This window comes from Simochromis diagramma, unplaced genomic scaffold, assembly GCF_900408965.1.
Source record: "Simochromis diagramma unplaced genomic scaffold, fSimDia1.1 OVJJ01000802.1, whole genome shotgun sequence".
Classification (NCBI taxonomy): Eukaryota; Metazoa; Chordata; class Actinopteri; order Cichliformes; family Cichlidae; genus Simochromis; species Simochromis diagramma.
In genome coordinates this window covers 3,139,433-3,164,777 of record NW_024387492.1, presented here as the reverse complement: position 1 = coordinate 3,164,777, position 25,345 = coordinate 3,139,433, and the positions used below count along the sequence as shown (strand labels likewise).

General features: G+C 41.4%; 1 protein-coding gene across 2 annotated transcripts; it reads left to right on the top strand.

The window, feature by feature from the left end:
* The first annotated feature begins 11,491 nt into the window (after positions 1–11,491).
* On the top strand, positions 11,492–25,080 carry LOC120725324 (hormonally up-regulated neu tumor-associated kinase homolog). Of its 2 annotated transcripts, none has more exons than XM_040018142.1 (11): positions 11,492–12,710; positions 14,491–14,613; positions 14,815–14,984; positions 18,095–18,150; positions 18,265–18,403; positions 18,567–18,694; positions 21,170–21,305; positions 21,871–22,048; positions 22,169–22,249; positions 23,515–23,791; positions 23,881–25,080. In XM_040018142.1, the coding sequence occupies exons 1-11, from the start codon at positions 12,453–12,455 to the stop codon at positions 24,642–24,644; spliced, it is 2,310 nt and encodes a 769-aa protein (XP_039874076.1). In that variant the 5' UTR covers positions 11,492–12,452; the 3' UTR covers positions 24,645–25,080. The 2 variants fall into 2 exon arrangements, with proteins under 2 accessions (XP_039874076.1, XP_039874075.1); XM_040018141.1 differs by having other exon boundaries at positions 11,495–12,710; positions 22,166–22,249.
* Positions 25,081–25,345: the final 265 nt, after the last annotated feature.

Sequence of the window (25,345 nt, the reverse complement as noted above, 5' to 3'; positions counted from 1 at the left end):
CCCACATAACCTCTGGAACAAATGAGACCAAAGAAGACATCTTTTGCTATAACGCACAGCCACACATTTGATAAAACCAAACACAGGACATCAGCCAGTGCCAACTGGAGAGGTGATCATTTGGGCCTTTTTTGCAGCCACAGGACCTGCCAATGACCTTCTCTGTATACCAAAGTACTCCAGAGTCAATCATGAGGCCATCTGTCTGACAGCTAGAGCTTCGTGGACGTTTGGTCCTGCAACAAGACAGTTATCACAAGTACATCAACAAATCTACAACAAAATGGCTTTAAAAGAAAAGAATTAAGATGTTGCAATGGCCCGGGCAAAGTCCGATACGACCTGTGACCCATGAAAACGTTAGTTTTGACTGTTTCCTCTGACATAGCAAAATGTCAGCTATGAGTGTTTTATTTGTGCATTAGTTGCAGTTTTCATTCGCATTGCACTTTATATCTTTGAATAAATAAATAAAAATATAGAATTTTCTCTTTTTGTCAGCTTGCATTGTGGTGTAAAATTACAATTAAATGTTTATATTTTAAAAAGAGGATTGAGCCAAATGCCAACAGCAGGACAAAAGAACTATAACTGGTACTGCCCCTTCAACTGGACCACAGCAGTGTGTTTGTGTTTTCCATGCTAACTTTGCAATCACGGTTACTTTTGCTGACTTACCAGGACAACATCTTACATGCTAACACAGCTGCATGAACGTGAAAACAGTATTTATTTACACACGCACACAAACATATGCATATACAATCCTTACATTGACAAATATAAGCCCGCCTTTGTTAAGCGTAAGTACACAAGCAGCGCAGTTGTACACCAGTTTAATGACCTCATTTTGTTTGGCCAATGAGGTGTGCTGTTAACAACATAACACGTGTTTAAATGAACGCACGCTCACAGGCATACACTCCAGCGCATGTTGTCTCAGCACCTGAAATATTACCTAGTTAACAAAAACACTATTAAACTGACCTACACCTAAACACGCACGCACAAACTAATTTCGCCAGGCCATTTTACCACATGCTAATGAAAGGGAACAGACTTTATTAGCTCTTTTTAACAGCCAGCACCCCACCTAATCATGTTCGCCCAGACTCAAACACGTGTGCATTTTCCTACATGAGTCAAAACAAAGATATCAGAGACATGCAAACTGAGATTTTAGCTGGAATATGGATGAGCGATTAGCATATCCTGCTGGTTGAGGTCAAAGAACCACGGGGCAATCCAAAGTCTCCACTCTATGTCGACGCCATGTTTAAACTGGTCCCAGCACCACCACTATTACCAATATTACACCCCTTGATATTCCAACATGATGTATTTTTGGTCTTTTTAGACAATGGAAATCAAATTAAAAGCTATGCAAAAGTAACGAAACATCATGCACTCCTAATCCCGAACTGGCAAACATTTATGTGCAATTTTATTGCAGGACAATAAACTTGCTGCAATTTTAGTAAATTTAATCATAAATGGATTTAACTAATCTCTATTTCCTCTAATTGCATTCTGCTATTTGCTTTACTATTTTGCGGCCCTTTTCCTGATGCAACCGCACGGTTTTTTACTTCGGAAACTGTTTTAGTTCCATCCAATCATGTTGTAGCTTATCTCATCCTCTAAACCAGAGTCAGAGGTGCTTGTAGCCAGCTGTCAGCTGGGACAGCAGAGGGCCCGGAGGGACTGAGAGGGAGTGAGAAATTTGCTTATTGAATACAGAATGGAGCCCGTTCCAACATAAGACTCAAATTAACAAAATACCAGGATACAGCTGACACAGAAAAAACAACAGAGAATGCACTAATCGAAAAGTGTGACTGCTTTGATTAATTCAATGCTTAGAAATAATCAGATGTAATATAATAAAAAGAATTTTGACGATTTTTCTAAAACTAAAACAGAGACAGAACAAAATCTTTTGTCCAAGCTTCCAGCTGATTTTAAAATATAGTAAAGTTATAAATGTTATATTTATCATCCTTAAAGCTCTCCAGGGTCTGGCTTTAGCTTTTCCCAGCTTTTGCTCCACACATACAAACACAGATCCTGTGGCAAATCTTTACTAGCAGTTCCTCAGTCTAAACTTAGAGCTGAGGTTGTGCAGTTGCTTTTGAGGCCCACAGTCTCTGCAACAGGCTTATTGCTTAAATTTGTCTTCAAATTTACATCTTTAGCTTTGTCCTTTGCATTGTCAGTAAAAGCTTAAAAAAAAGCAGATAAGTTGTGGTTGTGTTTTAAGTTTTTTTAATCTGAATTTTGGTAATATTTTCTTTTGACCCTATTGTGTTTTTTTCTTTCCTTTTAATTTCTTTGTTACAGTGTACTTGCACTTTTAAAAGCCATAGCACAGACACAGAGAATGACTAAGGTACCGAGCTTTAGTTTACGATGCTTCGAAAAACACAGAGTAATTTTCGGCACATTATTCACACCCTTTAAACAAAGACTCGTCACTCGTGACACACCGTGATTTTGGAAAAGAAATTGTGAGCTGGGCTTTTTTTATGGACACGGGGCATAAAAGAAAGTTTGCACATGTAGCAGTTCGGGGAGCCTGGGAACGGAGTTAATATTTAGTGGTCACGGAATCATGGCGGGTAGACCTGGCAGCGCCTTTACTGTCCAAATTAAAACAGCAGAAATCACCACAACAATTGAGAACAGATTTTCACCAAAGGTGCCTTAATGACACTGTCAGCCACTCACCCTGCAAACACACATAAACACAAAAATGCAGCACATGCTAACGCTAATGATCTACCTGCTTAAAGCTTAAAGGATCAAAATCTTATCAGTGACCAGATCTTTTACATAATCAGTTGGGAAGGGGTTAAATGTGTATATCTTAAAGTACATATATATACTGTGTACATATACATATATATATGTATATGTGTGTGTGTGTGTGTGTGCATCTAGTAGGCATCAGAAAGCATGCACCCGCTGTTCCAGTCTGTTTCCTCCCCATAAAAAGCAACACTTAGCACTTCATTCTCGAGCAGTCCTGACAACATTATACAGGTTAGTTTAAGAGAAGAGAGGAAAAAAACAAAGCCAGAGAAAACAGAGGGTGAAAAAAAAGTTTGAGGGATGGAAAAAAAAAAGAACAAAAACGGAAGCTTGATCACTCAGCTGGGAATATTCAGAGAATTGTTTTTAACGAGTTAAATAAATTTTCCCACAAATGAGGTGAGGGAAAGCAAGAGGGGCAGAGCAAGGCGGAGAGAGGGAGCTACTAGGGTGTGTGTGTGTGTGTGTGTGTGTGTGTGTGTGAGCGAGAGGGAGGTGAAACTGAAGTGAGTGTTTGGCCTGGTGTTGGGAATATTTTACAAGCTGCATTAATGGTTGTTCTTAAAACGCAGCTATTAAGAACCGTCCATAATGTTGTATATCATGGGTGATTATGTTCACATACGCAGGCTTACGCAGCTAAACACTCCCTCATTAGACACACACACACAAGCCAAAGCCCTTAAACGTGTGCTGGTCCAACACCTTTTGTGTAAATAGCTGCTTCCTCCTGCCCAAACAAACTGCACCTCTTCTCCAGAGCGCACAATGCAGCAATTCACGCTGGAGTGTGGGTTAGAAAATTTAAAGACAACAGTTGCTGACACGGGGTAACCCCGGTTTCGTTCGTCCTGTTAAAAATACCGATGCACATTGCCACGTGTGGCCAAATGTGAGGCCTGTGCATGGCTGCCAGATTTGGCTCTGTTTGGGGTTAGTTGGCTGTCAGCTGGTGTCAAAATTAGTCGTTAGCAACAATACAGCCTGCATGGTTCGTTGTTAGCTCACAGATGTGAACCAGTTTCACCAGTATCACTTTCTGCAGTGTTAACTTGGACTCATTACTGAGACACTCAGATGTAGCAGTAGCCATTTTTGACATAACAGAAGATTTCTACATTTTGCAAAGTACAGTGTGGTTTGGCTCTCTGTCCAGGAGTTAGTTGCATAGATGGATGGCTATATGGAGATTTTTTCCTTTTTAACATTTAGCCTATAAACCCTGTTTGGCTTAAGCAGACTGCAGCAAACAGCTAGGTTGGCATTAAACATAGAAAAACAAGAATCAGTCTATCATACGTCTATGATTCTTTCATTCATATGGTGGCTCTAGTAGAGACTCGGTTCTCCGTCCAGTGCAGGGATGTCAAACTCATTTTACCATGTGGGCCTTGTACAGCCCACTTGATCTTAAGGAGGCTGGACCAGTGAAACAACTCTTTCTGTCAGTGTAAAGAAGTTTAATGACACATTTAATCCTTGAGATATTTTAATATAAGAAAAAGTGCATCTCAGGTTTTTCCACAAAATAAAGAAATTCTGCTTTGGGCTTAAACTGTGTAAGGAATAAAGCTCATCAGCTCATTGTGCAGGCCGTCCACCAATTATAAATGTAATTATATTATTTATTGACAAAATATAATTTTATTATTACATTTTTATTTTACTGTGAATCCACTGTAAAAATCATAAAATTCTTTAGCAGAAAGTGAAAAGCAGGAACTTTCTGTTATTGGCATGTGTATCTATTACTTATTTACTTTAGTGTAGCATGCATGGCTATGAAGGAGGTCTTTATCAGTAGGAGAAGCTGTAAAACTTATAAAAAATATAGTTTAAAGGCTAAAAATTGTGTCCTCCTCTCCATTTTCTAAAGTCTTTGACGAACCAATTCTGGCCCTGGGCCTTATGTTTGACACCACTAGTGTTTAACTGTGTTGTGTGACATCCCAAAGGTGAGGAGACCCAACACCCTCCCAGCTGTCCACAGAGTCCATAACATGTTCTGAAAGTGTATTTTTATTTCCTTCATACATTTCTGTTTGTTTATATTAAACAACCTCTCCAGCTGTATAATGCTTAGCACAATGCTATGCTACACTAATAGCTTCCTGGCCCTAATGCTGTATAATTTATGCACAGCCATGCAGGTCAGTACAGCTTTATCCCACAATAAATACGTCCCACTGTGTATTTACTGTCTCCCCAGTTAAAACACATAGTATACTGGCCTTAGGAAATCTGCAACACGCCTGCTTTATTTCCTCCTGCAGTTACTTCTGAAAAAGCTTTATTGAACTGGCAGAAGGATCACTGGAAAAGGATCTGATTGTATTTCTAAGTTATAATCCATGAATCATGCGTATATGAGAACAGAAGGGTTGGAAATATTAAGACATCAGACAGTATGGAGCTGAATATTTTCTTTGTTATTCTAGGCGCCAGGGCTTGCTCCCAGAGGAAGTGGCGGGCATTGTGGTCAGTAGCTGACTACAGTATGGAATAGACCCAGTGTTTGTGTGTATGTGTGTGTCTGTGTGTCCTGAGTGGCGATTGGAGGTGTGTCCATCAGTCCATCTAGCTCCTCCTCTCTCTCCTTCCTTCACTTTCTGCAGTGCTGCAGCCTCAAAAACTCCAATAAAAGCAATAAACCACACTTTGTGTGTATGTGTGTGTGTGTGATGCACCCCTAAGAAGCACACCCACCCACACAAACTCATTTCCTAAGCAAAAACAAACAACGCGCACACATATATTTATGCATGCAGGTAAGCACACATGCGCAAAAAAACCCCCGCGGTCCTTGCCACCCTCCGTCTTCCCGCCTCCCCTGGTTAAATATCCTGGTTATTAAGCAGAAATGTGCTGCAGAATTCTGAGGCTCTGTGTGCAGCACATCTGGCCCGAGCCTTCAGGAAACGACTGGTTCACTTCACTCTTGTCATCACCTTCCAACACATTTCTTTCACGTTTCAATTTGGGAGCGGCACAGCAGGCAGCTACAGCGCACACAAGCACGAATCTGCACATAAACACACACACACATCCACGCGCAGCCACACATGGACACACATCTGGGCATAAGCGCTCAGGCACTGACACACACGGTCCATATTAGCAAGGGTGGGAGTGTACTTTTAGCTGTTACAACGCACCATTTTCAGCCTTTCAGCTCAAAGGGGTGGGCTCCTTTTTCATCCTTTTCTTTATGTATTTTTATTAGAGCTGTCCCCCTCTCTCCCACTTTCTCTCTCTGTCTCCCGTCGGTGTTTTGTTGACAGTAGAAAACCTTTAAACCACCCGTGACACAAACTCCCATTTCAGGCTTGGTCAGGATTGTGTGGGATTAACAGAGTGTGATATACTGAGGCTCTGGGAAAGGATTTTTTTTATGGAAATGTATTGTGTTTGTGTGTCTGTGTGTGTGTACAAAAGGACTTTACTGTCAGTAAAATCTAAAAACAAAAGCCTACTTTTCATCAAGAATTTAACACAGCGTAGCGTCTTCATTTTCAGAGAGATTTTACACATTTTCGAGTCTGACTTATATTATTTAAAGTCTTTAATTTTAACAGTTTGGGGATAAAAAATGAAATTTGATAAAATGATTTAGGTTGGTCGGTACTCGTGACGTCTTTTTTTTTTTTAGACTGCAACTCATTTGTGATACCACAGACAAGACTGCCTGACACTGAAATACTTCAGCATCTCTGTCTTTGTGTAGACTTTAGTTAAGAGTCCAAGACAGCCTTAAATCCGGAGTTATTTGTTTTATCCGTCCTTTCTTTGTTTCAGTTTTTCTTGGCGCAGTATGTGCTCACCAAACACGTTTCCCCCCACTGTTCGGAGACGTAATTTACTACAATTTCTGGTTGAATTCACTGCTGAAGCAACCTGATCTCATTGAAATGTTTCTGTGGGCAGCAATGGTTTGGTCTCTGGTCTGCTGTCACAATACGTATGATGTGGGGGACACACGGCTTAAAGTCTTAGAGTCCGGCTCGTCGTTGTCTGTTTAGAAACCGTGCAAAACCATTTCTAATCGTCGTCACAGAGGCAAAGACCGCAAAACATGTGAGGTTTAACCCACAGCAGCATGCAGGCGCTGACTGATGACACGCTAAGCCTGCTTCGCTGCACTGACTGATGATGACACGTCAAGGAGGCTGCTTCCACTGATGAAGTCATCTGGGATTAACAGCCGGCTGTTTCCTCGCTCCTACGTAGTGACAAACTGAAGTGATAATTCAGGATTAGACAGTGACATCGTCACATGCTGTTTCTTTAACAGCAGTGGATTGAAAGTGTATGAATAAGACCTTCTTAGTCTCCTGGTTTTGACATTTCATCACTCCCTTGCAATCTGATCATTGCGTGCCATTAAACAGTATGAGTAAGTGATGTTTACTCCTCCTCACAAGCAGGACTACCCTCCTGTACTTCCTCACATGATGAGTGTCATCATGCGAAACACTGTTCAGTCAGCTGTGGGTATGCAGGTGGTGAGTGTGAAAGCTTGTAAAGATTGAAACAAACACTAGCAGTTCATTTTCTCAGCGTAATCTTAAACACGTTTAGACTCCATCACTACAAATGTAGCTAATGACTCAGGATTTTTTGGCTCAGGAGGAGGAAAAGTCTGTTATCGAAAGACAGAGACAAAGAAAGAAAGCAGGCAGATTGGAGAAAAAGAGGAACACTAGTCTTGCTTCTATTATCTGCAATGAAATTGCATGGATGGATTTGCAGGTGGGGCTGTTGCACGAGTTTCCTACATCCACTTGGGGGCAGACATCGACAGCAGCTCTGGCAACACTCACAGAGGTGAGACAGAGGACCTGTTGGAATGTCTTAACTGTGCGATGTCATGTTATTTTATTATATATGCAATCTGAGAGTCACATGAACAAGCAAAAACTCAGTTTGCAATCTCTGCAGCAATCTGTAGCTCAGTGCTTCTTCCTGCATAGGACAGCGGATAACTATGTGAGACCAAATTCTATATTTCAGTCCTTACGGCTTCATAAGACCAGTCAACAAATCTCAAGGGGGTTAACTTGTGACTCATAACATTAAATCATTAAATATCACAAACAGTCTAGAAGCCGCAAAGTCTATAGTTACACGTGAGAGCTGTCGTGTTTTATATTTTACTGCATGTTTGGACGCATGCAGTAGAACACCTTGAAGTGGATTAATTTATGTGGTGTTAAAATAATAAATCATGAGTTTGTTTTTTCACGGGCATATTCTGAACTGCACAAATCTACAGTTCTAGTTCAATCATTTGCAGAATCCATGTGATTTGTTTTTACTTTAATCATTTACACACTTTGCAGTCGTCCTTTCAACATACTCTGTAATTACATAAATGCATTAGCATCACATGTTTCTTGTATTCTTCTCTCACAATTTAGATGTGTTGCTTTCCGCCGTTTTCCTCCACATTTTGTTACGTCCACTGTTTTTTGCATGCAAATTTTTTGTATTGTGCAATACAGACTTGAACTTTCAGAGATAATATGTGGATTTCATCTTCTTGTTTAGGCTCAAAACGGTCGAATTAAAACATTTAAACAAGGGGCAGTCAGTGCAAGAACGGCCACCGTCGCGACTTTCATGAAACACTCAAACTGTGTGACTGTGAAGTTCATCACGCAGGAGCTTATTTTTACAACAAGCGCCTTTTTTTGTACAGAAGTGGCAGCGGTAGTAGAAGTGAAAGAATAGGAAACAGAGTGAGGAGTGAGGAGATGGTGAGAGGGTGGGGGTCATGTCTGTTCTAGTGTGGTTTGGGGGAGTTATTTGGTGTTAAAATATGCCTTAATGGTTGCTGGGGATCCATTTATTACAGGCAGGAAGCAGAAGGGGGTTTCTCTTCTCATTTAATGTGACCGCCGAGAAGCTCGCCAAGTCCTACAGGCAAGCCAGCATTCCTGTGCACCAACGCTGCACACACACACACACTGGACTATGTTATACACCTAATTATACTGCAGTGCATGTAAACGAAGTTTACATGCATGCATGTGTGTCGATGCATCATTTTAAAAACATACACGCATCGCGGTACTTCTAGAAAACTGGCAAATATGTGCGATCTCATAAAATGCACACACACAAATAGACTGTACTCGCTGGCAGTGAGAATGACCTTTTCTGAACCATGGAAACACACACATTAACACACACACACACACACTTATACACACAGAAAAGCCTCTGCAAAACATTTAGGCATGGCAGGGGCTGAGGTTATATAAAAAGTCTCTCGAGGGCTTATTAATTCACATTTGTTTTGCAGTTGTGAAGCTTGGTTTCTCTCCTTCTCACTCATCCCGTCTCTGTGTCTAGCTGTCGGTTTTCACTCATTTCCGGTCCGTCGTCCTTCACTTTCTCAGGGATGTATGCAGCTTCCTCCCGTTGCCACACTTTCTTCCCTTCTCTTTCTTTCCCTGTGTTCATCCAGCACAGAGCCATATCCAGCTTGACACCCTTTCCCAGCGTTAGGGAGGGTGTGTTAACACCTCGTCCCGCACACATGCCAGGGCCTAAAGACCCGTTTATGAAGTGTAGTGCTCCTGGCGTGTAAGTATGCACAGACATATTTATGCATTGATGGGCTTTGATTTCATATTTTTTGTCTTGTTTTCAAAATATTCTAGAAAAAAACAAAACCTTCATTCCAGTGTAATAACTATGCGCCCCCAGTTGGCTCTTTTTAAAAAAAAAATGTTGGCATGGTAACCTAATGGGAGACGAGGTGTGCTGATTGTGATCACAGCGAGTCTAACGACGGGCTGTCATGTCGTTTGGTCAAAATGCCAAATCAAATTATACAGTGTAACCACTTTTAAGGCAAAGTAACCATAGAGGCTTCACTTGGTTACTGCAGGCGCTCAATTAAAGGTTGCGTAAGGTTGTGTGTGTGTGTGCGCGCGCAAGTGTATTGGGTTACATGGCCGATCTAAGGCTATATCCCTGTTTTCATCAGCTGAGTGAGGAAGAATCCAGTGCCAATACAGTGCAATCTGACCCCTACGTGCAAACAGACGTGCACCTTAATGCACACAGTAGCAGAAAAGCAGACACACACTTTAATGATGACCTTTTTCTTTAGCAAGTATTGTATCACTGAGTCAGTACAAGACTTGAAGCCCTTCTAACTGCTGTTTTCACTGGAAATCATTGTTCTCAGTTTATGATTTGGTTTCTTACACAGGCTTTGATTCAATTCGTGGGATTTGGCCTGTAAATATCTTCTTTGATTTAGAGATTTCAAGCAAGCCATTTGGCGAAAGACTGGAGGAGAGGGGGGCAGGAGGGGGGGGATTTGTTGTTGACCTCTCACCTCTCTGTGCCAAACAAAAGACCTCGAACATCTAAATAACACTTTTGTAGGGAATCCTTTCTCGAGGTAACCTACCTAAGTGGCCGATGACGTTACCAGCATTCATACTTTTGCGTGGTGTGTTATGTGTTGATTACCCTGTGGTCGTGTCCCAGTGTTTTATGTGCACAATAGAAACAAATAAAACTCTGGTATTCCCCCCGACTCTTTGTTGTGCTCACTTTGTTTCTCTCGTTTCTCACGTTGTGTCACGTTTTACATTCCCTCACGTGCATTCTGATTCGACTTCAGCAGACCCCTCCAACTGTATCTGTGAGTCCTTACATTGAGGCAATGATTGTTATTTCTCACTGATAAATTCAAAAACAGGCCAATCACAGCAGTTGCTGGCTATGCTTTTAGTGATGAGTGGTTGCATTTCCAGGTGGGTGCACGTCGGGTTATGGCGCAGGGTGTCAGAGAGGTTTGCAGATAGAGCATGTCTACAGTGTAGCTTTAGCACAGATTTCCTGTAAGAAGTCAGTACTGATATTAACAGTTATGATTGACAGGGGATGTTTTCGCATTGTTAACTTGCTCTCTCTAATTAGCCAAAATGAATTGGGGGATTCCCATGATGCATTGAGTATTTCTTTTTCAGTCACCTTTCTCACTCACTATGTGTTAACAGACCTCTCTGCATTGAATCATACTTGTTATTAATCTCTGTCTCTCTTCCACAGCATGTCTTTATCCCGTCTTCCTTCTCTCACCCCAACCTGTCGCAGCAGATGGCCCCGCCCCTCCCTGAGACTGGTTCTGCTGGAGGTTTCTTCCTGTTAAAAAGGAGCTTTCCCTTCCCACTGTTGCCAAAGTGCTGCTCATAGGGGGTCAGATGATTGTTAGGTTTTTCTCTGTATGTATTATTGTAGGTTCTACCTTACAATATAAAGCTCCTTCAGGTGACTGTTGTTGTGACTTGGTGCTGTATAAATAAAATTGAACTGAATTGAATTCACTAATGTATCAACTACTGTATGTGACAAGTATGTTGACACATGTTGCTGGATATTTTGGGGAACTAGGTTAGTTTGATTCTTGGCTTTAATTCAATTCAATTCAGTTTTATTTATATTGCACCAAATCACAACAGCAGTCGCCTCAAGGTGCTTTATATTGTAAGATAAAAGCCCTACAACAATACAGAGAAAACAGAGGAAACCCCAACAATCATTTGACCCCCTATGAGCAAACACTTTGGCGACAGTGGGAAGGAAAAACTTCCTTTTAATCGGAAGAAAACTCCAGCAGAACCAGGCTCAGGGAGGGGCAGTCGCCTTAATAAGATGACTGATTTTTCATGTCTTATATTATTTGATATTAACATAGCTTTGATAAGCTTAGCAGAGCCTAGAGCCTAAAGAGCGAGACCAAGAGAGAAAGCTAGCATAGCTCTAGCTAATCTACCTTGTAGCACTTCTAAGGCTTTCTAAATTCGTGCTCTAGCTTTGTATTTAGCATGTTTACACACAAAGAGTGTCTTCTCATTTAACTTTTAGCATCAGAACAGTTTCTCCAGATCTTTACAATCCATGAAAGAACTTGTGGAAACAAATTAAAACAAATTCTGGATCATCAGCTGAATTTTCAGCTAATAATGAAGCTTTAGGCTTCCAACACTTATTACTAATTTAAACACTTACAATCAATCCCCTGACCTTTTTGTACAGTTAACACAAATTTTTCTATGTGTCTGAAGTGAAACCGAAATGGACTGAAGTAGAAAAAGAGCCGATCAAGAACGCTAACTAAGATCATTTTAAACGGTTACTGTGTAACTGCGAGTATCCGTGTGTGCAGGAGGGGGGGTAATTTAGGTGTAGAATGTCTTCCTCATCACTGGAGCTGACCTAAGAACACAACGGTTAATCATCCACTATCGGGCAGGGACAGGCAGAGTGAGAGAACAAGAGAGGAGCCGGGTGAACAGCTGAATGACACTTTGAGGCATTTGCACTTGTTAAAAGGCAAAATAAATAAAGAAGAAAAGAGGAGTCGTACATCAGACAGTTGGAACAAAAGGATATGCTCACCCGAGAGTGGATAACAGAAATCTGCATTTGAAGACGCCTCTTGCTGATTAAGGATTTGAGTTTTACTTCAGTTTAGCCTGCTGTGGTTAAACTCCAGCATTGTGTGTCTGTTTGTGTGCATTTGTGTGTTAGCATGTCCGTTCTGTAAGGACTGTCCTGTTTTTGGATTCGATTGTGAGCGCAAGGGGAGGCCACATGGGGCCCGGGCCTTGTCCGGGATGCCAGCTGCTGCGGTGAAGCCTGCTCTGGACATGGTTGCCGAGGGAGGGGGCGTAGGGGAGCGCGGGGTGTCCCAGTGGGAAGCCTCTGGGCTGGGCCGGCAGAGGCTGCCTCTGCCCTCCCTGAAGGTCCCCAGGGAGCTGCTGCGAAGCTTCCCCCACTCCAAACGGGTTGGATCCTACCTGGTGGGGAAAATGATCAACAAGGGCTCATTTGCCAAAGTGATGGAGGGGCTGCATATCAGCACAGGGGAAAAGGTCAGTGCTTTCTCTCCAATTTGACAATTAGAGAGCAGACATGAAGTGACATGTCACTGACTGGTGGGGTGGCACACTGGCAAAGAAAAAGATCACACACATACAAGATTATGATTACATGCTTACAACTAGTGCCTTGTAACTGATAATTATACACTCTTGGGTTTAAAGAACGTAGTAGTCTGTTATTATTCTTGTTATGTGCACAGAACTCAGTCAGATTCATCCATAACTGCTTATTTCATGACTATGAGGGGTTTTACAAGACAACATTTGCTCAGCAGATTTAAGAGGTCTGAAATGCATCTGTTTCTGTGCAATATGTCTGTCGTTGGTTCCTTTAAAAAGTGCAGACTGATGTTAGAATCGGCGCTCTTTCAGATTAACAAAAAACATGAATTTGCATGTTTGTAAGTACTCTGTGTCAGCCACATCTATTTTTGGTGATATGGCAATCCATCTGCACTCACTGTGCAGGCGAGACTGTGCATGTGTTTCATTAATGTGTTTGTGTGTATCCATAAGTGTAACTTTCACCGGTCACCGAGTCGCTGACCCTGGCAATGTACCTGACCTGGTTGCCTTAGCGATGGCCAAACTCATCTGGGGGGTTGTTGTTCCTCTTAACCCAGTTTACCCTCTGCAGGTAGACACTGTGTTAAGGTGAAAACTGTAAACCTGCAAGCATCCACTGCTGGGGGCCTTTGGATTTCTCTGGAAATGTTTTGTTGACCTAAGCCAAAAATGTTACATGTTTATGACACAGAAAGTCGCGCATGCAGTAAGAAACAGATTTGGTAATAAAATGAGCCCTTTTGATCTTAACTGCTATTTAAACCAACGGTGCTACGTGTCCAAGATGCCAAGATGCGTCATTTTTTAATAAATAAAACATTTACTTTGTTTGTCTTTGCAGACTATTTTGGTTGTTTCGTTTTCAAATTTTCTTTTTAGTTCACTTTCAAAAGTTTTCCTTTTTTATAAAAAGAAAGAGTGCAGGATATTGTTTCACTTAGTTGTGTTTTTTATTTTTGGGGGGAGGAGGGTGTTATTTTATTTCATTTTAATTTTGATATTCAGTTTTAGTCCATTTTAAATGAAAATGTCCTTGTTTGCCACGATCGTTATTCTGAGGAAAAATAGTTGTACCGAGCACAAATGCTGTTGTTACCAAATATTTAAATATTTTTTCTCATTTCCAACTCAGTGTTGTTGTTTCACCCTATTAAAGATGTTTTATATGAGTCACAGTTTACAATAATCCTTATTAATCTTACACTGAGTCTACGTGTAGCTTTCCCTTCATTCTCCCTTTAGGCCAATTCTTTTCTGTTTGGCTGCTTCTTATACTGAACAGCAGGTGGGTGGAGCTGCAGTGCTCACAGCCAGTTCCTGAGATCACCATATTAAGGATATTCTCTCTCTGGCATCATACTAAGTGGCAAAAATCTAAACTCGAGCGTTCAGAGCAGTCCGTATCCTGAGCTTTTGAAGGGTTCATGACTATAGGCCGTTGGCTCAAACCTCTGGATGAGTGGAGAAAATGCAGACACAAAAAGTGACAGACCTACGCACCCTACTTCCTTAAAATAAGCCTCTGAAATTTCAACTTAAGTGTGTTACATGTTGGTCATAATAAATATCAGGTTTTCTTACAGTCACCTGTGAACATTTTAATCTATTTTCTATATAAAGCAAAGTGTCTTTGTGTAAATTTCTGTTGATTTCTGGCAAAAACAACAAAACAAAAGAATGTGCATGTGTGCATGTTTGTTCTCAGGTAGCCATTAAGGTGATAGACAAAAAAAAAGCACGACAGGACTCCTATGTACAGAAGAACATGAAGAGGGAGCCTCGCATTCATCAGATGGTGCGACACCCTCATATTGTAGTTCTGCTGGAGGTAAAGACATGAAAATAAAAAATCACAACAACAACAACAACAAGTACATATTCACCCATCAACCATTAACATCATCAGAAATACACATACATGAATCCAGAGACATATTTCTATCTCAGTGGTAGATGTTGATTGCAGACAGTAATTGAAAGGTTATTTTATATCTGCTGTGAACCACATATGAATAATCCTGTGCGTCAGACTCTGGAGACTGAGAACAGTTACTACATGGTTATGGAGCTCTGTGCTGGAGGAGACCTGATGGACAGGATCTGTGAGAGGAAGAGGCTGGAGGAGCGCGAGGTGCGGCGCTACACCCGACAGATCCTCTCTGCTGTGGAACACCTGCACAAACACGGCATCGTGCACAGGTCGCTACACACACACACACACACACACACACACACACACACACACACACACACACACACACACACACACACACACAGGAGGAGCATGTATGCCTTCGAGGCAGATCTCATCTACAGTTTTAGAAGGCTTCTAACTCTGCTCCATGTCTTTATCTAGTCTTCATAGTAAATAGGTGGATTTACTCCATTGCATCGTTCACAGTTCACTCATTTGCATAGAGAAAAGATCAAATGCTTTTTGAACAGTTGTCAAATTGTTATATTACTACAATCGGCTTTAAGTCTCTCACCGAGTAAAACTGATGTCAAAGCAATACAACAGATGCTATTTAGAGCTTCTAAACATGCTGCAAATGGTATCTCTTTATACTAAAATGCAACCGATGATGTAATGATGATGATACTAATGAAAATGATGATGATGATGAACAATCAATAGCTTAGCTGGTGATCAAATAATGAAAAATCTCCTTCTCTCACTCTGACTGTGAACACAGTAGGTCCAGGTCACCTGCTATATAAATATATATGCAAACCATGGAACAGGAACCTCCCTGTGATTAGGAAAATGATTGCACAAAATGTTTTCACATTCTACAACCAGTTGCAAGCAGTTCCAACAACAAACTGGTTGCAACCAGTGTTGATCGCACAGCGACTGCACAGGTCACCTGCTGGGAGGCAACCTGTCTCTAAAGAATTGTCTAACTTGGAGTGACTGCAGTCACTCTCAGATAGGTTGGCACAGGTTTGCAAATAGCTGTTGCCTAATTTATTAATGCAGACAATTCCCAATATGTTCCCAATAACTTGCCTGTCTGCTCTTTACATTAGGGAACTCAGATCATCTGGTTGCCAGCTGGTTGTATTCTACTCTGTGCTCTACTCCCAATAAAAGCAAGGTTGCTGTACATGTACCTCATTTAGCATTTAAATCACAGTCCTGCAGCAACTGTGTATCTACTTGTGGAGGAAATTCTGAACTTCCCTTTCAGATTACTGAGTTTCTGGCTGGAATTTGAATTTCTGTGTAGATGGCAACAGGTTTGCAATGTTCACAGATTTATCACAGATTGGATGTAATCACTCAGTCACCTGATAGCAGACTGATGCTATCTTATGACCGTTTAATCAGTGTCTTGTCACACCGAAGCCACTTTAAGGATGGCAGCTGCCTGCAAGTGGTGTTAAATATTTGTTGATGAGGGAGAGCCAGTCAGAGGAAAGTTGGTTTCAAAGGAGATAAAATGGCCTGTGTCAGGTGGACAGTGAACTGATGGGGCTGTATAAAGACCCATTATAGAATAAATATGGATTATTTTAAACTGTGAATCATGCAAAGCTGCTCTAGTAGAGCCCGCCAATAAAATAAAGGGGGCGGAAATTACTGTAGTAAGTCCACTTTAACATTTTAACTCATACCTGGTTTTGTGCCCGACTCCAACTAAAGCTCAGAATCATAGAAAGAAAAGAAAAGAAAGCTTTTGGGCAACCAGCTGTGAGGCCACAGTGACCCCCAAACCTGATCCGATCACTTTTGAGTACATTTAGAATTTAGTGCCAAATTTGAATCTCAGATGGCCTTTGACATGTGATCTCCTAAAGCATGTTTGATAGGCGAGTAGAAAATCCTACCAATCGAAAATTACTAAGAAAATATTCTTGTTGAAAATATTCTTGGTCAAAGACATTTATTTTTAAAAAGGTGGAAAAAAAGAGAGAGAATTAAAAAACGGATCAAAACAAAAAGTTGTTTATATGGTTCAAAGCTTTATGATTCATACACACATCTTGAAAAAGCATGCATACACACGCAGAAAGAAGTTTGCAGGACATTAACAGCCTACAGAGGAGGAAGTGCTGGGCACAGCGCAGTGTGGGAGATGAGAGTTTTATTTTAGTGGTATTTAAGTACGTGTAGGTGTTAGAGACTCAATAGTCTCTCACACACACACTTGCAAAACAGCCGCACACATTATGCACAGCTCTGCGCTTTGGTTTAAGACCTTGGCTCCTCTGAAGGTGGGAATGTGATTACCAGGCAATGACCTCATCATCCTGCGCCGGCGCCATGATTCACACATCATCACAACATCATGGACTTCCTCTCTAATGAAGTCCCTCAACGACGTCGCTCTCAACCCTTCAATGGCACCTCTTTCTGTCACACACACCCACGCGCTCACCTACACGCACGCACTCGCTCACGCGCGCGCGCACACACACACACTGCACCACAATGCCACACAGAGATGATTAAACTGGAAATAAATGGAAATTTTGCACTTAAACGCACCTCCTGCCACCCACGTTCAATAGGTTCACCGCATACATTTTCTCCTTTATGACAATGTCTGCTCTCGCTCTCTCTTGCTCTTTTTTCTCTCTTTCTTCCTCCGCCTCTCTTTGAACTTGTCTCGGGTTGTGTGAGCAGGGTTTTCTGGATTTTTGGTTAGATGAAGGCAGATGAAAGGAGCATGGCGGATTCCCAGGCTGTAGTTTATAGGGGCTCTCTCGCTCCTGACCGCAGATTTTCATTTAGCTTGGTAGTTTTAGTGCATTCAGTGTGGTTGGTGGTGAGGCTGGGGTACTTTCAGGGGAATGAAGCAACTTTTTCAGGTGAACAGCGATATGGTATTTTGGTAAAGAATAAGAGATAAGTCAGAAAAAGGTGACGTGAATTGATTTGAAAATCGAGTGCAGGTTTTTAAGTTTGGGCGATTAGCTTCTTTTCTAAAACATAATCACCAGAGGAGATTATTCTGACAAAAACTCTCTTTTTGAGGATTTTTTCCAAAAGCTTGAGCTCTACCCAAACCCAAATTTAGCGTTTGGGTTATTCCTTTTGCTTCTGTGGGTCCAGTCTGATCCCATCTCATCTGGTCATCTATAAATACCCAGAAAAAGCTTAGTGTTGGAGTTCTGAGCAACCACCATGATGTCTGTCAAGTAAATTGCCCCAGAACACTCATCAGCGCTGTGTGGAGAAAAATAACTAGAAATTCCTGTAGGATTAAGGACAGAGCCTTATAAAAATGCTACTATGAACCACATTCTTCCTTTGAGACCTAACCGATTTGTCTCTTATTTTCCTTCTCCCCTATTTTCAGAGATTTAAAGATCGAAAACTTCCTTCTGGATGAACACAACAATATAAAGATTGTGGGTATGTTGTAGTTTCGTCACTAACATACTGATTTCAATTATTTACGCTAAACTGTTTTAGCTGTCTAACATTTCTGAAAAGAACTTTGCTGTAAGATGATGATTTCTCCCACAGACTTTGGCCTGAGTAACACCCTGAAGACTGACTCTTTATCTCTGGAGCTCCTCAGCACCCAGTGCGGAAGTCCAGCCTACGCCGCCCCGGAGCTCCTCGCTCACAGGAAGTATGGACCCAAAGTGGATGTGTGGTCTGTGTAAGTGAGAAAGTCTCAGTGTGTCTATCAGAGAAACTCTCTGCCTGGATATTGAACACATTTTTCTATAGTGTTGTAACCGATTATGTAATGATTTTCTCAGTATTTTTCATGTAAATGTGTCGACCGCCTCCTCACATTTTCCCGTTGTGTGTATCTACAGAGGCGTGAGCATGTTTGCAATGCTGACAGGAACCCTGCCCTTCACTGTTGAGCCGTTCAACATCAAACAGCTGCACCAGAAGATGGTCAACGGGGAGATCAGCAGCATCCCCGGTGACATCAGCAAAGGTACCGATCAGAGTGACCGAAACAAAGCTTCTATCATTACCGTATTTAAACAGAATGCAATCATTTGAAAATCTCATAAACCAAAACTTTATTCACAATAGGACAGAAAAAAATGGGACGGGGTTATGTTTACCGCTGGTTAGCACCCCCTCGTCTTTTAACTACATAAATGTCTGGGAACTGAGGAGAGCTGCTGTTGGACTTTCAGGAGAAGAAAGTTGCCTCATTCATGACTGAAATAGGATTGTAGGCTCTGAGCAGTCCTGGGTCTTCTTTGCCATATTTTAGATTTCATAATGTGCTAAATATTTTCACCTGGATTGCAGACAGGTCAGTTCAGCGCCCGGGCTCTTACTACGAAGCCATGTTGTTGGCATAGATGCAGTATGTAGTTTAGTGTTGTCTGGCTGAAATATGCAAGGTTTTTTTTCGTGAAAACGATGTCATCTGGATGCTCTTAAACCTGCGTATATATCTTTCAGCTTTGATCATGCCCAATCCCACAGGCAATGATTGACATCCATAATATCAGAGATCCAGGATTTCAACTGAGCGCACAGAGATTCCTCCAGATTTGCTGAATCTTTTGATGATGACATTTACTGCCAATGATGAGGAATTCAAAATCTTCAGTTTCTAGTGAAATTGTTTTGAAACTGTTTCCCAATTTGCAGACAGTTTTTTGCAGATTGGTGAACCTCTGCCATGATTATTGAGCTTATACTAGTAAAAAGCCACTGGGTTAAGTGTAGCTCTGAAGTCGAGTCTTGGAGAATGAAGCGAATGAGAATAAGTGAGTAGACTTGGACATACCAAAGAAATGCCAGATTATATTATGAGCTGATGTAGCTGAAAGTGTTTATTCATTCTGAAACCAATATAAAAACAAGTCTACATGATGATACTTATTAAACCTTTATGGAAGTCGTGTTTTTGCCTTTAGACGTGTCGTAGCATAATAAATCGGAGGAAAGAAACGTTTTACAAACTGCTTACCTCTACCACTTGTCCTCTGCCAAGTCCACAGCAGCCTCAGTGTCCTGTTTCTCTCTACTTTATTTTGGTCTCTCTCTTACACATAGTCCCATCATTACGCTCAGTCATGGCGCCATGTCACCGCAAACAAACATAGCTCCTGTTACTGTGGGGAAAACCAGCACAGCTCCGAGGCTCTGAAACTGTGACAAGATCAGATTAGTGGCTGTACCGCTGCCATGGGCGGGCATCTGAGACATTCACATTAACTTTTAGACTTTATTCTGCCTCCTAATGGGGCTGTGTGCTTCTAGAGTTTTTAAATTATGCATGATACCGATTCTTTTTCTCTTCAGCCATGGTAATTCATGAACTTCATGATTTGGTGAAGTCTGGCCCGTTTCTTAGCTTACGTGCTTGTCTGGCTTGTTTCTGTGATATCCTTTAAATTATATATCTTTGCTTTCTAGGATTTTCTTTCTAGGCTTCTCTACTTTCATCTTAAGTATATTTTTTTCTTTCATCTGTACCAGTTTGCCAGTTTATGTGTTTGTTGTCTGGAGGAATGACGATTCCACAGGTTCACTGATTAAAATTCATCAATCGTGTGTCTTCCTTTGATCTGTTACAAACAAATTGAGTTGTCCCTGGCTGAGACAGGCGCTCTGGCTCTGAACCAAAAGCGAACTGATAGCAGTAAAGTGAACAGAGCAGTCTTGGCTGATGTGTCTTTGAATGTGGCAGCCATCCCGCTTCAACCCATCTGCTCTTTTACACTGTGAAACGTATCTGGAATCCCCATCTGGACTCAAACTATCATCCATGCTTGGCTGCCACAGAACAGCTCTCTGTCACAGGCTGACAGGCTGAATTGGTTCTCCTGAAGGGAAACCCTGCCTCTCTCCTCGCTGTCTGATACAGTTTCACAAGTCACAAAGAGCGAGCAGATTAAGTCGTCAGTACTCTAAGTATGTATCACTTATAAGGTTGCAACAGCAGTGGAAAAGATGGTTCTCAGCCCTGGGCTCATCTGTGATGAGATGTTTATCAAACAGTAACCACAATCCTGCCTGTGATTAACGACCAGCTGATGCACACTGGCTACACAGGTCCTCTCATTTCTATGTCTAATGCTGCTCTTTTCTCTTGACCACAAAGCAGAAAAAAGGACATTTTAACAGTTATCACCTCCTTCATGAGAATCTACCCATGACCTTCCTTTAACAGCTCTTTTAGTTCAGTTCATTGATCCACTATTGATCTACTGGACATTTTCAGAGTAAGGAGAGTGGATATACTGGACAAATCTATCTATCTATCTATCTATCTATCTATCTATCTATCTATCTATCTATCTATCTATCTATCTGTCTGTCTGATGCATTAATGGGAAGTTAGAAAATGCTTGTAAATTTCTTCGGCTTTCTGAAAATGGGCAATAAAAATTTAAACTCAACCAAATATAGAAATCGCCTGTTTTAAAAAGATTCATCTTTGCAGGTGCTGTGTCATTTGTGTTGTCTCTCCTGGAGCCCGACCCAGCAAAGAGACCCAGCGTTAGAGCTGCCATGGAGGAGAGATGGATAAATGAGGGCTATTCCAAAAAAGCTCTGCACACTCTCTCTCATAAAAACAGGTACAAACACACCTTAACGCATGTGGTGCACATCCAATTCATCAATATACACAAAAGACAATGGTAATGTGTTTGCAAAAAGTGGAACCCTTCTTGTAACGATTGAAATGATTTATACCGTTATTATACTGTAACATAAGAATGTGCATCTGTTCCATGAGAGAAAAGGAGGACACAAAGCCTCTCCTCAGGGAAAGTTCTGCAGCAAACATTACAGTGTGGGTAAAAGAACCAAGAGGGAAATCACTGCGTGTCTGAGAACAAAATGAACATTTTTGTGGTCAGCAGTGTAACAGCTTTGTGTATTATAGCACAACTAAAAAGCTTTTATCACTTTACGCAGAATGGAAATGCAATCATGTATGGCTCCTGCTGGAAATAATGCGTTTTCCGAAATCCGCAGGAATGATGCCACAGTCTGTGAGCGAGAGCCGTTGCAGCCCTGCTCCAAAAATCCTTCAGCTCCAAGTCTTTCTTTGCCACACAGGCCTGTTAGAGCCACTTCTTCTTCCTCCTTCTATTTCTCATTTGTGAGCCTTTTCCAAAGCTTTCTCTTGTTTTCCAGGTTGTCTTCAGAGGATCTCAACTCGACCGTGCTAGAATACATGACAGAGACACTGGGATATTCCCTCTCTGAAATCATACACGTGGTCACAACCAACCGACCCTCGGCCCTCACGGCCTCCTATCACCTGCTGCTCAGCCGGCTCAACAGGAGTCAGAGAGGAGCCAAAGCCAGCAAGGTATTCCCGTTATAACACACAGATATACACACAAAGGCCTGAAAATATGAAACACAAAAAACCATCAGTACAAGTGATATATTCATGGTTTGGCATCAACAATGATTAATTTGTCAGAAGCTAGAGAATAACGACTGGAGTCTTCCCAGCAAGAATACATGGAAAGAGAGGAATAACAGTGAATCCCAGACTCCACAACAGGTAATGCTGAGGTCGCCCATCTCACTACTATTATTACTCTCCCTGACATATTGGTTCAATCAACAGTCAGATAAAGTTTTGATCCATTTTAAGTATAAACTGAATTTGGGCCACTCATGTGTGCTTACAGTACATAATAAAGGAACATATAGGTCAAAAACAGCCCACACAGAAAAACTGACCATGCATCTCATTCATTTGATTCACATAGACTGTATATAACACGGACATTACCAGCTGGTTTTTGGACCCGTACTAAAGTCTAGAATTCAAATTCAAAATTCAAATTCAAATTTTATTTGTCACGTACACAGTCATACACAGTACGATATGCAGTGAAATGCTTAGACAACTGCTCGTGACCTAAAGAAAAAAAGAAAGGGCTATGAATAAGATAGGAAATAAATATGAAAATTAAAAAGGGTAAATTTAACTAGGAAGGAATAAAATAAAATATAAAAATTAAAGTTAAAAATGAAATAACTGTACAACACAAATTAGAATGAAGGGTAAATTTAACTGGGAAAGAATAAGATCAAATATATAAATTAAAGTTGAAAATAAAATAACTGTACAACAAAATACACAATACACAGTATAGAACTATATAAGAATGTATGAAGAAATATAAATATATATATATACAATAACAGCAGCTGTACAAGTATTAACTGGAAATGAAGAATATAATGACCAGTGTTGTGCAATCCACATTATTTAGTGTCTTGTGCAGTGCAAATATGCTTAAAGTGATTAGCATTAGAGGATCACATGCTAACATATCTGCTAACACCAACAAGCTTGTTTAACAAGCTGCTTCTGTAAACCCCACAGACACAAACAGCTGCTAATTATTGCTACTTAAAACACAAAATGCAGCCTTTCTCTCACCATCTCTTTTGCACAGACTTCTTCAACGATTGGTTCTACATGAACACATCAAGTCGAATTATATATCTGTTACATAACTGCACTAAAAACTCCAGAAAGGCACAAACCACACACGCGTACAATCAAAATCAAAAATCAAAAACTGCAGAGTTGAAACCGGGCAGAAAGATAGAGGCAGCAACCACCTGTCAATCAAAGTAGCCATGTCCTAAATAATGCAATGCTCTTTGCATTGGCTTTAATTTTTTTTAGTGTTTAAGGCAACATTGTGGTACAAACTAGTGTCAGGTAATGTGTTTTAGTATCATACATGTATTGTTGGTTTTATATTCCTCTTTCATCATCCTGACAACCAATCACTGATCAACCTTCAGAATGAACCAACCAATGAAAAAAGCTTGAAGCAGCTGAGCAAGCCTCTGAGGAACCAACAGGCAAGTGAATTTAAGAGCAGCAGAAAGAGGACTGAGAACCTGCACAGAGAGGGTGACGAGAATCGGTCACCTTCTCCTTCTCTACCCCAGCTTCCTCACTCTGCCTCTCCGTCCTTACCCCCTCATCTCCCCTCTCCTTCCCCTGCACCTCTGTCTGCAGAGGAGAGGGCTACTGATGAGGAGACCTTAGATGCCCGAGAGACACTGTTTGCAGAAGGTGAGGAGGGCATTAAATACAAATGCTGCATGCAGTGACAGTATAATACAATGTCAACTATACTATACTTTTATCTCGTTGTATTTTAGTAACTGTTTTTGGAGACAGGGAACTCGTCCACCTTTCTCCTCCTAAAAACTCCACATCTCAACTCTGTGACTCCGCCCCTTGCCAAGTTCCCTTACCTGCAGAGCCAATCAGAGATACTAGCACGTCAAGACCAGTCCGAAATACACACCTGCTCAGGACTACTCAGTCAGATGGTGCTGGAGACCCCGTGTCAGACTGCTTCAAAGGCACCCGACGCCAGGAAGATTCTCATCACCTGAGCATCAATGAGCGACTGGAGAAGCTGCAGACGTTTTATTCATCCGAGAAGAACGGCACGTCTCCCAGGACGCTCCTGGACACTGACACGCGCACCACACACTCCTCAGACAGAGGCCACTTGGGTTCTGTTGAGGCGTCACAGACATCGCCCTCTTCCCCCCTCCCACTCCTCAACAACGTGGCGCTTAAAGACGGGCGGGGAAGGAAGATGACATGGGCAGGGCTGACCCGACCCGGGCCCCCGAGACTCCTCGTGAACGGGTCTAAACCTCCTGTTTTCCCCTCACAAAGACAACATACTCTGGTCTTCAAGAACCTCAGGCAGGAGAGGGGAAGGAGGAAAGAGCTGTCTGCAGCACGAGGAGAGCGAGTAGCAGGAGGGATAAATGGAGCCAAGAGGAACTCAATTCAGTTGCGCTCGTCTCTCCAGCGTCGCGTGGCAGACCTGAACCTTCCACTGCTTTCTGCAGGCCTGCAGGGGAAACCTGACAGGAAGAGTCAGCTACACAGCATGGACTACTGACACAAAGATGACAGGATCTGATAGTATTTCAGGGACAGTAACTAAAGAAGTATTCAGTAAATACTGGTGTCAACAGAAATAATAGCGAGCAACAGTTATTTGGAACAGATTTAAATGGCAGCTACAGAAAAGTACAATCCTAACGATATTACTTTCTCACTCTGCTGTTCTCTTCATGCCTTTTCTCAGCAGCAGGGTCAGTGCTGCAGTGCCAAAGCTTTCAACTCTTAACAATAAGCTAGTCGTACAACTCCAGTGTCCATCAACAAGACGAGCACCTATCAAGCATGTTGTTCTTGAATTTCGACGTGCTGATCTCCACTGACACAAAGTCAAAGGCAGAATTCAAAATGATGATCTTTTGCTTTGTTTGTATTCACTCTTCTGAAATAGATTTTTGTACTGACAGTGAAAGTAAAAGCAGTCCTTGATACTGGTTAATGTTTTTATGTGCTTTCTTTTTCAAAGTTATTGTTGCCATAAGAAAAGAAAAACAGTTACACAAAGAATACAAATATTTTTATTTATTTATTTTGTGGTATGTGTCAGATGTACACTAAACAACTATCATGGTTAAAAGAAGGGATAATATGAAAACATGATGATCATAACAAGAAATATATTATAAATCTAATTTAGGAAATAATCTATCCCTCAGATTCATCTTTAACTCTTCTTACTCCATCTTCTTCCGATTATCC